The following is a 14280-nucleotide window of genomic DNA, read 5'->3' as shown; positions in this document are numbered from 1 at the left end:
ATACTATTTTAACATTATTAGTCTGAAGTTGTAACTTACCACTCTGATCAAGTCAGACTAATTCGTTTTAGAAACATATTTGTGTATGTATAACTGTAGTAAATAAAAGAAATCTAAAATAGTGAGTGTGCTCAGAGCCATGTAGGCACGTTGCTAGGTAACCAACTTTACTTATTCACTTCTGCTCACTTTCAAGTTATCACTCCGAAGAAAACCAGTTTTGAACTTGAAAATTGTATATAAAATGTTTTGAGTAGCTTTAGTAAAACATGTGTATGTTCCTTCCAGGCATATGGCATGTCAGCCTTACCTTTAAACCTGATCAAAGGCACGAGAAATGCTGCTTACGAGCGCCTGGAAAACACTGAAGACATTGAGGAAGTGGAGCAGCACATTCAAGCGATTCGATCAAAAGTGAGTTCCCGTCTTGTCATTGGAAGCGTGGTTGACCTTATCCATCCTGATGTGAGTCTGCCATGAACAGACCCAGAACATCTTACATTGTTTGCATCTGTGCAACAAGTACTTCAAGGATTATGTCCCTATTACTAGTTTTCTATGCAGTATATAGGTTAGTGGCAACTTGAGAATTTCTGTTGGTGTTTTAACAACTAAAAATGGCCTGCTGCTTGCTTATGGACAAGACTTTTCCAGTTCTTAGTCACCTGGATTTTATTGTAATGTGGTTTGTTGCCTCTCTTAGGTTCAAATTTGAGTATTTGTTGAGCAGTTTAAGGTTATTTTAATTTTGTTTGATTTAAATGTATTTCTAAGCGCATGATAGCAATTTTTCTTTTTTTGTCGTCTTCAAATAGCATATTATGGATTTATTTTAACAATAAGAAGGGCTTACTTAAGTACTCAGCTTAAAGGTACAGTGTGTCCGCTTGGCATGCTCTGTTAGCCAAGCAACTCTTTCATTTTTAATCCATTATCTGGCAGGGATGGGGGTGATAGGCACATGCCATAGCACATGTGTGAAGTCAAAGAACAGCTTATGGGCATCAGTTATCTTCTCTCACCATGTGAGCTTTGGGACTGAAGTCAGGCCGTCAGGCTTGGCAGCAAGCATCCTTCCTCACTAAACCGTCTAGCAGGTCGTGGAGCAGTTCTTTATGTATTCAGGGATGTGAGTCTGCATCTCTCATCTGGGCACGGCACAGAGAACGGGCACGCTGATACAGAGCTGACTGTCTCCTTTTTCATCACCATGGGGTAGTGCTGCCTGTGTTCAAGGGTATCCTTTTCTTCCTCACTTAATCCCAAAGTGTGTTTTCCTAACTTGGTAAATTCACAGTGAAATTAACTATCAAAAGTCCAGCCTTTAAAAACTTGATGCCCCAAAAGATCCCTGTAACCCATAGCAGTCTACCCCGTCTCATACTGTGAAATGGAACCAGTCTGTTTTGTAAGAGTCCCTGGCATGTTAGCAGTGCTGAGGCTGCTACAGTGCCAGGGTCTTGAGACCTTGTACAGTAGTGAAGTCAGGTTGATAAATCCACCATACAGTGGCATAGGGTTAACATCCGCATTGCAACAAGGACGAACAGAAAGATAACAAGGAAAGTGAGCAGACACCAAACCCGAAGTTCCAGGTTTGGCTTCTAGGGCTCCTAGTGACATCATGTCATCTCTAAGAGTGAGCTTAGGTGGCTCTGCTCTTCCTGCTTTGTTACTTGGTGGCACATGTCACACGCGGGCTCTTTTGGTTTGGTTCTACTCAGTGTCCACAGCTTGGCTTTGCCCAGCAGATGTCTCACACTTCTGGCAGCTCCCATATCCTTGGGTTTCCATTCCAGCTTAAGCTTTCCCTTCACAGCTCTGGGAGAAGCCTGCTCAGGAGCTCTCTGCAGAAATCCCATCCCTGCTACTTATTGCCAGGCCTGTGACTTTCTGAACCTTGCTGTAAGCCTCATAATCTACTCTTGCAGACTGCAGGTTGAAAATCACGATTGTGAATACCACCTTCTGATGCCAGCCTAAGATACAGCCTGGTCCTTGGCCCACATGTGCAGTGGCCTCTGTGTATCTTTGACAACCTAGGAGGGCACTTCATTTGATGGCCATTTCCCAGCAGACTGCCCTGAAGGAGCTATCTTTCAGGAATCATCATTCAAATGGATTGAAAATATTACTTCTTGTAATTCTCAATGGGCAAACTTTCCTTCCAGCCCCTTTTCCACCAGTCAGTGTGAAGTCTGTGATTGCTCTGCAGAGGTGCTGTTCTCAGAAACACTTACTGGCGTTTGTCTGTATCCATGTTGGTTACAACTTTGTGCTCTTCATGCTCCCTTCTCTCTAAACTCTTCGTTTTTCCTATCTGGACGCTCCATCTGCTCAGCATAAAGCTAGGAAGATTGAGCAGTCGTCCCACCCCAGCATGAAGGGTATGCTCTCTTAAAACTTTCTTTACCTTACAACACAGCCGTTTCCTTTGGAACTTAACTTTACTCAAGTTCTCAGCACCTGGACAGAATGCAGCCAGATTCCTTGTCAAAATGGAACCTGAATGGGCTTCTCTGGGTTCTTGTTGGAGGCTCCATTCCCCTCTGAAACCCCTTGAGCCCCCCTTCCACTGTCCAACATCCTGGACTTCCGAACTCCGACTGGAGTGATCCAATGAGATAAGCTATTAAAGAGGTTGGTTGGTTTCAGTAGGGCCTGGACACTATGGAGAGATGTCTGTCACTGTGGGAGGTGTCTCTGAAAGGTAGTTCAGCTATTACCTTCTGTTTGTTCTTTCACATTAAGGCTGCAGTAGCATGGGTGTATGGTTTGGTTTTTGTTTTTGTTTTTTCCAATGAACACAATTTTTACTTGGGCTCTCCCTTGTTCCATAACCCAAGAGGGATTGAACATTCTTCTTCCTGACTTTTTTTTTCCTTTTTTTAATTATTTAATTATTTATTAAAGATTTCTGTCTCTTCCCCTCCACCACCGGCCATATCCCTCCCCCTCCCCCTCCCCCAGTCAACTCCCCCTCTCTCATCAGCCCCAAGAGCAGACCGGGTTCCCTGCCCTGTGGGGAGTCCAAGGACCTCCCACCTCCTTCCAGGTCTAGTAAGGTAAACATCCAAACTGCTAGGCTCCCACAAAGCCATTATGTGCAGTAGGATCAAAACCCAGTGCCGTTGTTCTTGACCTCTCAGCAGTCCTCATTGTCCACTATGATCAATGGGTCCGGTTTTATCCCATGCTTTTTCAGACCCATTCCAGATGAGTGTACGTTTTGTGCCTTAATTGAACAGTATGGAAAATCTCCTTTTCCATAGTGTCTTTGCGTCTTTAAAATAGAGCCCCAAGTAGATATGTGTGCTTCTAATAAAGCAGGTGTGTTCTTTATCTTTTCTGGATTTGTTTCTATGGAATGCTTTTATGAATCCTTATGTTCACGTATCTTTAGCGTGTATTAGAAATACAGCGGAAGCACACATCAGGCAGCTCCTTTTCAGCACAGACCCTGGTCAGACTGGGCCTGTTACATTGTTTGAGTTGTGCGTTTGCCTGTGAGTGTCCAACTTTAAAAAGGCTGTTTGATTATTTTGTTGAGACTTCAAGGATTTGAAAGACAAAACTCTTGATTTTGTTCTATTGTTTGTAGAGCAAAGATGGTCGACCTTTGCCTGCGAGGGATAGACGTACCTTAAAGCAATGTGAAGAAAGATTACGAACACTTAGGAAAAGAGACCGGCACTTAGAATTCATTGAAAACAGCTGGTGGACGAAATTTTGTGGTGCCCTGCGTCCCCTGAAGGTAAATGGAGTTTTAAAAAAATTACCCTGTCACTATTTTGCAAGCTTATGTAGGACCTTTAGAGAGGTTGAGTTCTCCCTTGGCAGTATTGTACCAAGGCAACTTAAGAACAAGGACTTTGGAGTTGAAATAATCAGGTTTGAGTCACTGCTCTGTGGTTTGGTAGTTTGAACAAGGCACATAACCAACCATCAGAGATCCACTTACTCCTTAAAATATGTCATTAGGAAATTCAAGTGAAAGTAAAGATAAGTAGTATAATAAGCTTGTAGCAAATCTTGTGGGTCTGAACTGTGCTGTACATGGGAGAATGGGGAGGCATACTATGTCTCAGGAAGCTGCCTTAAAGTGACAGCTTGCCTTGTTAGATGAGCATCTAGAAGTATGTAAAGCACTGTTAATGAACTGGAACCCATTGTTTTCTCCCTTTCAAAATCCATTGTTTGCCAGCTTTCTGTTTGTGCTACTGTGGTACCTAAGGCAATAATGGTGACTCTGGAAAGTAATTGACACTGTTAGCTGCACATCCAAGTTTATGTGTTCTACACTGGGTCTCAGAGGTCAGAATCATATATACAGTAATATGCAGTTTGAAATTTATGATGCTCATTACATAGATTGACTTATTAGGTGTAGACTGACATATGCTCCAATTCCTATATTTGGTAGACTGCAACTGTAGTCTTGTAAGTTCAAAGCCAGCCTGAACTACATAATGAGATGGTCTCAAAAACACAAAGTAAAATAATGTTTCAGAGAATGACATAAAAAATGAGTCAGACAGGTTGAATTTTGTTACTATTTTATTTACTACCTTAAAAGCTACTCTTTTGACTTTTTAAAAATAACAATATATTGTCCATGAAATTAGTTAATTCTAGGCGGTCAGCTTTCTGACCATCTCTTGGGATGCTTGCTTGAGCTCTCTGACTGTCTCTTGGGATGCTTGCTTGCTTGTATAATTTTGTGGGGCTGTGGCTGAGATTAAGGGTCTTGTGTATGGTAAGAAAGTGCTCAGCCATTGAACCATGCACTTAGCTCAGAATGAAATTTTTAAAGGACCCCACCTTGGTCCTTTCTCCTAAGGTGATTTATCTTATTTTACCAAAAATCTTAAGTTTAATAATAAATTCTTTGTATCATCTAATGAACATTTATAATAAAATCTAGCTTTGTCATCAGCTGCCTTCATGTAAGCATATGTTTTTTCATTGAACATATGTTTAGAATTTTTAAATCAATTTTGTTAAGTATATGGACTTATTTTTTTTTTTTTTGGCCAAATAACTATGTCAATGCGTAGAACTCCCACAAATGTCTTTAAATCGACTTTGTGCTCTGTTCCCTGCAGCTCAGACCAGGTACAGTGGTCTTACACAGTTTAGTTTAAGCTCTCAAGAATATCATAGATGTGAAACACAGAAATGCCTGCTTTGCCACAGCACAGTGCTATATGTTTTTAAAATTTATCTTTATTTTTGTTACCTCTTTTCATACCATGGGTGTACAAGCACCCCTGGAAACCACAGCAGCCTTTGTGTTTCTGGAGAGGGAGTTTTACAGGTGCTCTGAGCACCTAGAATGGGTGCTGGGAGTCAGCTTGCTTGTCTCTCCAGCCCCAGCACTGTTGCTGTCCAGCCACGTTACTTCATTTTGTATCATGCACTCTGCTTTACTGCCAAGAAGTAATCTGGTGTGTCTATATCCTGGCTTGCTTATCTTCTTATTTTCTTTTTGAGACTAAATCTTTGTGCAAGTACGGGTTTTCATTGATTTTCTGTGGATAAATACCTTGCAGGAAAGATTTTCCATCTACTGTTTAACGGATAACTTTGTGAGAAATTGCCCGTTTGTTTTTTCCCTCCAACTGGTACACTGGTTTTATTCATTTAATAGTTTTAGTTAATATATCACTCTTACTTGTGGTGACAATCTCAGTATGCATTACAGTGTGTAATCATCAGTGGGTTTTTCTACTATGACATTTTATAAAATCATTAAGCTTTTTATGTCAAGGATTTTATCAAATAAATTCACTGCTTGTGTCTTTTCCCAATTTGTGGCATTATTTTATCTTAATATTATTGTGCTATTATTTCTTGTATTTTGGTGAAATCCAATTTATTTCCCATTTGTTCTATGTTCTCATAAATTTTTGTCTCTCTTAAGGTAGTTTTCTCCTACATTCTCTTGTAGAAAATCTATAGTTTAACTCCAAGTTCATATTTGATTAATGTTAATTTTGTGACTTGTTTATTTTTATATTGGTACCCATCTGTTCCAGCGCAGTTTGCATAGAGATTGGCTTTTCCCTCCTTGAACTTGGGCAGCTCTCACTCTCTTGGGGTATCTGTCCAGTGTTTCTGAGCTCTGCCCCACTGTTCTGGATGTCCTTGTACTGAAGCTTCATTAATGGAACTTTATTGTCAACCATGAAATCAGGCAGAAGTTTTTCCAATTTCATCTTCCTTTTTCAGAGTTATTTTGACATTGGTAGATCATTTCAATTTCCATCTTGAATTCTGTAACACCTGTTGAAATGTCTACTAAGATTATTCTGAATTTGCACAATCTAAAAGTAATTTGTGGAGAAGTGATATTTCAGCATTACTGAATTTCTAGCTTGTGAACTATTTATTTATATCTCTCTGTCAATTTTTTTATATTCATTATAATATCTTCATAGTAGCTTAAAACTCCAGCAACTTATGGAAGCAGATTCAGAGATCCATAGCTAGCACTGGGCCGGGCTCCCAGAGTCTAGTTGAAGAATGGGAGAAGCGATAATATGAGTAAAAGGGCCAAGACTGTGGAGAGAGAGACAGAGAGAGAGAGAGAGAGAGAGAGAGAGAGAGAGAGAGAGAGAGAACCCAATATATTTCAGAACTTTATATCTGGATAATAGGGACTACGCCTTTTCTCCAAGTCCATGTGGAAAACCATTTATAATGTTATCTGGGTCAGAAAGAAGAGTACTAGCATATTTTATAAAGTAGATATAGTACGCACATTATTCTAAATACAGCTTATTGAAACTAGAAATTTAAACGAAATCAATAAACTAAGGCCCCTTCCACTTGAAAATTAATCGTATAGTCAACACCTCCTGAGTGAGTAGACAGCAGAATTTCTAAAACTTAATGGTTTACCTGAGCACCCCTGTCCAGATGTTGCAGACCTACTATTTAGTAGTCTGTGGTAATCAAGACGTTTCGGATTTTGTAAGATTTCCATTTTCTATTTTGGAATAAAGATACTCAATGGGTAAACTTTACATAAGTAGCCAAAGCTTGCAAAAATTAAAATTTGAAATACTCACACATTTGATAAGGAATACTCAAGTCTGGAGTAGAAATGTATCAGAAGGCCTGGGCTCTTTCTTCCTGTTCATTCTGATTGTTGAACTAATGCTGTTTCTTCAAGTTGTTGAGCTGATGCTTCATGTCTTTGTCGGGCTAGAAGATCAACTAAAAACAGTGATCAGAGAAATACATAGCTCAAAACACAGTGTCAGTAAAAATGGAAGTGAACACAACATTCCAAGCTACCAAAAGGCTAACAAAAGATAAAGCCACATAAGAAAATAAAGTTGAGAGCAAAGGGGAAGAGACAGGTCAATTAGTGGCTCCTGCCTAGAGCGTTTGTTTTCTAATAGGCAGTCCCTGACTGACTCCATGAAAAGGAACTAGGACTACCCAGGCAAATGCCTGATTCTAATACTGTGCCTGGGAGAGCCAAAGATAGCTGAGAGCAGCTTTCTGTTCCAGAAAGCAAGGAGAAATGCTCAGAACAGAAGGGACCAACTTTTTGAGGTCTACCACTGGGTAAGTGTAGGACCATTTAGGTACTGAATAGTAATATTAACAGTATACATAGTAACAGTAATGATAATAGTTCCATGAATAAAATACAAATCTATGAGTCTATATTGATGTGAGTGAATAAGCCAAATAAAGCTCATTAAACAAAAAATTAGAAAAACCCAGCATGCTAGAAAACAGAATTCAACAGATAACGTGTACCGTTTCTAGGAAGAGACGTATAGATGCCGAAATTAAAGGCAAACAGTTGCTAATGATAAAGTTTTGCCTCTTCTCAAGTCTAAAACCACAAAACGTATTAGAGAAGGAAAATGGCACTTTTACAGTAGAGAAGCCTCATCAGTCGTCGGACAAATAGACTTGATTGTGCTTCCTAATATGATCTATTCGAAGGACTCAGTAACATTTCTCAGCTGTTTTTTTTTTTTTTTAACTACTCATGAGAAATAGAACATTTAGCTTGAAGGACGTTCTATAAAATAATTGCCCCGGTCTCAAAATGTCAAGATTATGGAGAAAAAAAGTAATTAGGACTTGATCCAGACCGAAGGTTACTAAAATGGCAGGAGCTGCGTGAGATGCTGGGTCGCATTTTAGACTGAAGGAGTTTGCTTTTCTGTAAACGACATGAATGACGCGCTTCAGATTTGGCTAAGGTCATATGAGAATTAATTTCCTGATTTCTGTGGTTGAATTGTGCTTATGTTAAAAACATTACTGCTTTTTTAGACATAGATATGACAAAGCATTTTATCTATTTCTAATCCTCAAACTGATCCCTAAGTATACACGGCAAAAATAATAAAGGAAAGTAAGCTGCGACCCGTGGAGAATCGGGTTGAGGGATACACCGGGATCTTTGTACTGTCTTTGAACATGGCTGAGATGAAAATAAGAAGATGTATATGTCTCCTCCGGATACTTCTTCCTCCTCAGGCTTCCCTTTATCTTACCAGCCCTCTTTCTTCCAGCTATACAAAAGTCTCTTTCATTAGCATGATAGTGTACTAAATAAATTGCTTCTTGTAGATAACAAGGAAAAGTCTCTGCCTTCATGAGCTGATGATGCATTGATATCAACATGAAAATTTGTGCAGCTTTGAAGTATTACACGTGGTGGAGCTGAAATCTTTTATCTTTCAGCATTTAAAATCATATTAATGGCGCCATTCTTAACATAATTCTGTTCACATAATCATAGTTCCCTTTGATATGGCCTGTCAATCCTAAACAATGGAAACCATGTGACTTCCTTTGATCTGTGAGGAAGTCTTGGTGACTGATGAATATAGTACATATAGCATCAGTTCAAGGACTGGGACCATTGGCAGTCCAGGATGCCTACCGCCACTGCACACAGGAAACCAGATGGTTGCTAGGGAGAACAAAGGTTAGTTACCATTCTTTTCAAGCTCTTCAAATGAATTAACATGACCTTATATGGGTTAATAAGCACTCTTAAAGACACCCGATGTGAAGAGAGTGATAAAGAGCTTATGTTTGAAGTAATGGTGGCATACTCATGCAGGTTTCCTGCACTGCACAGTCTCAGTCTCCACATACTCCATACCTGATGTCTGGTCACTTGCTTAGGAAGAAGCGACATGACAGGGCGGTCAGCAGTGCCACTTCTTTCTATCCACCTTGATGCATGATGCCCATGCACCACAGCCTTTTCCCAAAATTGCGATCATCCTCTGGAGCCAGAGCTACAGGCTGTTTTGTAAGCCACAATTAGGGTGCTGGGAATTGAACCTGGGTCTTCTGGAAGAGCAGACAGGGCTCTTAAAGACTGAGCTGTCTTTGCGTTCACAGTTATGTGAGCCACCTGCACAGGCACACTAGCGTACTTTTTTCAGGAGGAAGACTGACTGTAAACTCCTGATGATTGTTAGCTCATGTGGAACTGAGCTTTTTTAAAAAAATTTATTTATTTATCTTTACTTAAAAATTTCCACCTCCTCCCATTCCCCACCCCCTCCCCCCATATCCCCCCCCCCTTTCCAGTCCAAAGAGCAGTCAGGGTTCCCTGCCCTATGGGAAGTCCAAGGTCCTCCCCCCTCCATCCGGGTCTAGGAAGGTGAGCATCCCACAAAGACTAGGCTCCCATAAAGCCAGTACATGCAGTAGGATCAAAACCCAGTGCCATATTCTACCTAAGGCAATTTATAGATTCAATGCAATCCCCATCAAGATCCCATCAAAATTCTTCACAGATCTGGAGAAGACAATAATCAACTTTATATGGAAAAACAAAAAACCCAGGATAGCCAAAACAATCCTATACAATAAAGGATCTTCTGGAGGCATTACCATCCCTGACTTCAAACTCTATTACAGAGCTACAGTAATGAAAACAGTGTGGTACTGGCATAAAAACAGAGAAGTCGACCAATGGAATCGTATAGAAGACCCGGATTTTATCCCACAAACCTATGAACACCTCATTTTCGATAAAGGAGCTAAAAGTATACAATGGAAGAAAGAACGCATCTTCAACAAATGGTGCTGGCACAACTGGATGTCAACCTGTAGAAGAATGAAAATAGACCCATATCTCTCACCGTGCACAAAACTCAAGTCCAAATGGATTAAAGACCTCAATATCAGCCCGAACACACTGAACCTGATAGAAGAGAAAGTGGGAAATACCCTACAACAGATGGGCACAGGAGATCGCTTCCTATGTATAACCCCAGCAGCACAGACATTAAGGGCAACATTGAATAAATGGGACCTACTTAAACTGAGAAGCTTCTGTAAAGCAAAGGACATGGTCACTAAGACACAAAGGCAACCTACTGACTGGGAGAAGATTTTCACCAACCCCACAACAGACAAAGGTCTGATCTCCAAAATATATAGAGAACTCAAGAAACTAGACTTTAAAATGCTAATTAACCCAATTAGAAAATGGGGCACTGAACTGAACAGAGAATTCTCAACAGAAGAAGTTCAAATGGCCAAAAGACACTTAAGGTCGTGTTCAACTTCCTTAGCAATCAGGGAAATGCAAATCAAAACAACTTTGAGATATCATCTTACACCTGTCAGAATGGCTAAAGTCAAAAACACCAAGGATAACCTTTGCTGGAGAGGCTGTGGAGGAACGGGTACCCTCATCCATTGCTGGTGGGAATGCAATCTTGTGCAACCACTGTGGAAGTCAGTGTTTCGGTTTCTCAGGAAATTCGGGATCAACTTACCCCTGGACCCAGCAATACCACTCTTGGGAATATACCCAAGAGATGCTTTATCAAATGACAAAAGCATTTGTTCAACTATGTTCATAGCAGTATTATTTGTAATAGCCAGAACCTGGAAACAACCTAGATGCCCTTCAATGGAAGAATGGATGAAGAAAGTATGGAATATATACACGCTAGAGTACTACGCTGCGGTAAAAAACAATGACTTCTCGAATTTTGCATGCAAGTGGATGGAAATAGAAAACACTATCCTGAGTGAGGTGTCCCAGACCCAAAAAGATGAATATGGGATGTACTCACTCATAATTGGTTTCTAGCCATAAAGAAGGACCACGGAGTCTACAAGAGGTGAACCTAAAGAAGCTAAGGAAGAAGGTGAACCCAAGGAAAAACATATAGTTGTCCTCTTGGCTAAGGGAAGTAGACCAAATTTCCGGGGAGAAAATGGGATCTTGGGGATGGGGTAGGATGGGGGTAAAGGGAGATGGGGAGAGAAATGGTAGAAGGGAAGGAGGGGGGACCTGGGAAACAGGAGAATTGGGATAAAGGAAAGGTGGATAGGGGAGCACGGAACCACAATTCTTGGTTAAGGGAGCCAGTTTAGGGTGGGCAAGAGACTTGACCCTAGAGGGGCTCCCTAGTGCCCAAGATGAGGTTCCCAGTTGGTTCCTTGGGCAGCTGAGGATTGGGAACCTGAAATGACCCTATCCTAGAGCAATACTGACGAATATCTTGCATATCATCATAGAATCTTCATCTGGTGATGGATAGAGATGGAGACAGAGACCCACACAGGAGCACTGGACTGAGCTCCCAAGGTCCCAAGGAGGAGCGGAAGGAGGGAGAACATGAGCAAAGAATTCGGGACCACGAGGCGTGCATCCACCCACTGAGACAGTGGAGCTGATCTACGGGGAGCTCACCAAGGCCAGCTGGACTGTGACCGAAAAAGCATGGGATAAAACCGGACTCTCTGAACATGGCGAACAATGAGGGCTGATGAGACACCAAGGACAATGGCAGGGGGTTTTGATCCTACTTAATGTGCTGGCTTTGTGGGAGCCTGGCCAGTTTGGATGTTCACCTTCCTAGATATGGACGGAGGGGGGAGGACCTGGGACTTGCCACAGGGCAGGGAACCCGGACTGCTCTGTGGACTGGAGAGGGAGGGGTGGGGAGAGGAGAGGGGGGAGGGGGAAAGGGGTGAGAGGAGGGGGAGAGGGGTGGGAGGAGGGGGAGAAGGGTGGGAGGAGGGGAGGGGAGGTGGGGGGCTGGGAGGAGGTGGAAACTTGTTTTTTTGTTTATGTTTTTTTTCTTCTTTTCGCAATAAAAAAAAAAAAGAACTTATAAAAAAAAAAAAACCCAGTGCCATTGTCCTTGGCTTCTCAGTCAGCCCTCCTTGTCATCCACGTTAAGAGAGTCCAGTTTGATCACATGCTCCATCAGTCCCAGTCTAGCTGGCCTTGGTGAGCTCCCATTAGATCAGTCCCACCGTCTCAGTGGGTGGGGGCACCCCTCGCAGTCCTGACTTCCTTGCTCATGTTCTCCCTCCTTCTGCTCCTCATTTGGACCTTGGGAGCTCAGTCTGGTGCTCCAGTGTGGGTCTCTGTCTCTAGCTTCATCCATCGCCAGATGAAGGTTCTATGGTGATATTCAAGATATTCATCAGTATGACTATAGGATAAGGCCATTTCAGGCTCCCTCTCCTCAGCTGCCCAAGGATCTAGCTGGGGACATCTCCATGGACACCTGGGTACACCTCTAGAGTCAAGTCTCTTGCCAACCCTAAAATGGCTCCCTTAATTAAGATATCTACTTCCCTGCTCCCATATTCACCCTTCCTCCAACCCAACCGTCCCATTTCCCCCATTTCCCCAAACTGTCCCCATCCCCCCCCCTCACTTTTTTCTCCCCATCTCCCTTTTCCCCCATCCCACCCCCAAGTTTCCAGTTTTTGCCTGGCAATCTTGTCTGCTTCCAATATCCAGGAGGATAACTATATGTTTTTCTTTGGGTTCACCTTATTATTTAGCTTCTCTAGGATCACGGATTATAGGTTCAATGTCCTTTATTTCTGGCTAGAATCCCCTTATGAATGAATACATGCCATATTCATCTTTTTGGGTCTGAGTTACCTCACTCAGGATAGTGTTTTCTATTTCCATCCGGAACTTGAGCTTTTTAAACAGTGTCTGCTTCCTCTTCTACAACATGATACCTGAGGTCTACACTTCAGTTTCTCATATTTTCCATTCCTGTTATCTCCCTTTTTGAAAAATAAAAAGTGAATCTAATCACACACACACACACACCACCACCACCAACAACAACAACAACAACAACAACAACAACAACTATAATGCTTTTCTTAACAGAGTATTATGTTCCATCTAAAAAAATTGTTTAGTTTTTCCCTTTCCCGTTTTGTGTGCATGTTCAGTGCATTTGTCTCATCTCGAGCAAGTGTTAAAAACAGTCTGCAATGCTTAAGCAGAAGCCATTTCTTACAGTTCTGGAAGCTGGTAGGCTCAGTTCCCCTAGCTGTCACTTCCTGGGTGAACATGTCTGCCTTTTTCTTTTGTCCTTACCCAGTACAGAGAGCAAAGCTTTAATCTCTCATTCTTCCATGGATACAGTTCTATTGTGAGGGGTCCTTCAATGTAACCACATCCATGTCATTTCTTCCTAAAGCTCCACCTCCCAAAGTGTCACTTTTGGAGTGAGGGCCTCTGTATACAAATCCATGAGGTGGGAATGTTCATGCATTTATAACATAACAGTAGTACGTGGTGGTTATATTATAAATAGCCTAAATCCCTAGGTCAAATACACTGTAAAGTTCAAAATTTTTCATTTTTTACAAAATAGGCACACACACATACCTCTTATTAGCCTTTTACCTGCTTTAGATCTCAGTTGTTTTCTTCAAGTTAGTTTTATAGTGGGCGACTTTCTATGATTCTACAATTTTTTTTTAAATTTAATTATTTATGTTTATGGGTGGTTTGCCTGTGTATGTGTATGCACCATTAGCATGTTTGGTCCTTGAAAGCCGTAAGAAAGCATCAGATCCCCTTGACCTAGAGATTAAGATGGTTTTAAGCTACCATATAGGTGCTGGAATGGAACGCAGTGCTCTTAACTGCCGACCTTTTCTCTAGTCCCAGACGGTATAAATTTTAAGTAGTTCTTTTTGTCTCTTAGTTTTGCATGTTGAACAAGGGTATTGTGTGCCTGTCACATTCTTTGCCCCAGAGCTGAGCTCCATGCTCTTCCCTTGGCTTTCTCTAGTTTGTCTTCAGCCTTCTATCTGTGGAACCTGAAGGAATGCGGATCAGCTTCATGCGATAAGTCCTTCTCTGCATCCTTTGGGGTGTGTTCTCCCTCCTCACTCTCCCTCCCTCTCTTCTGCTTTGCCTCACTCACTCACTCACTCCTTTCAGTGTGTGGCGGGTATGGTATCTTTGATTCATTCTACTTGAAGTTTCGTAAGAAT

At 41.6% G+C, this 14280-nt stretch overlaps 1 protein-coding gene across 1 annotated transcript in view; it reads left to right on the top strand.

Annotated features, from left to right (window-relative positions):
- Nucleotides 1–14280, top strand: part of Lmbrd1 (LMBR1 domain containing 1) — a 90546-nt gene that overhangs the window by 56661 nt on the left and 19605 nt on the right. The window contains exons 8-9 of the mRNA XM_041656536.1: nucleotides 289–414; nucleotides 3602–3754. Coding sequence (XP_041512470.1) covers nucleotides 289–414; nucleotides 3602–3754 — 279 coding nt within the window. The remainder of the gene's footprint in view (nucleotides 1–288; nucleotides 415–3601; nucleotides 3755–14280) is intronic.

Source organism: Microtus oregoni, unplaced genomic scaffold (assembly GCF_018167655.1).
Source record: "Microtus oregoni isolate MIOR12 unplaced genomic scaffold, Mior012 000007F_ref0000211, whole genome shotgun sequence".
NCBI classification, from domain to species: domain Eukaryota; kingdom Metazoa; phylum Chordata; class Mammalia; order Rodentia; family Cricetidae; genus Microtus; species Microtus oregoni.
This window is presented reverse-complemented; position numbering and strand designations above follow the sequence as displayed.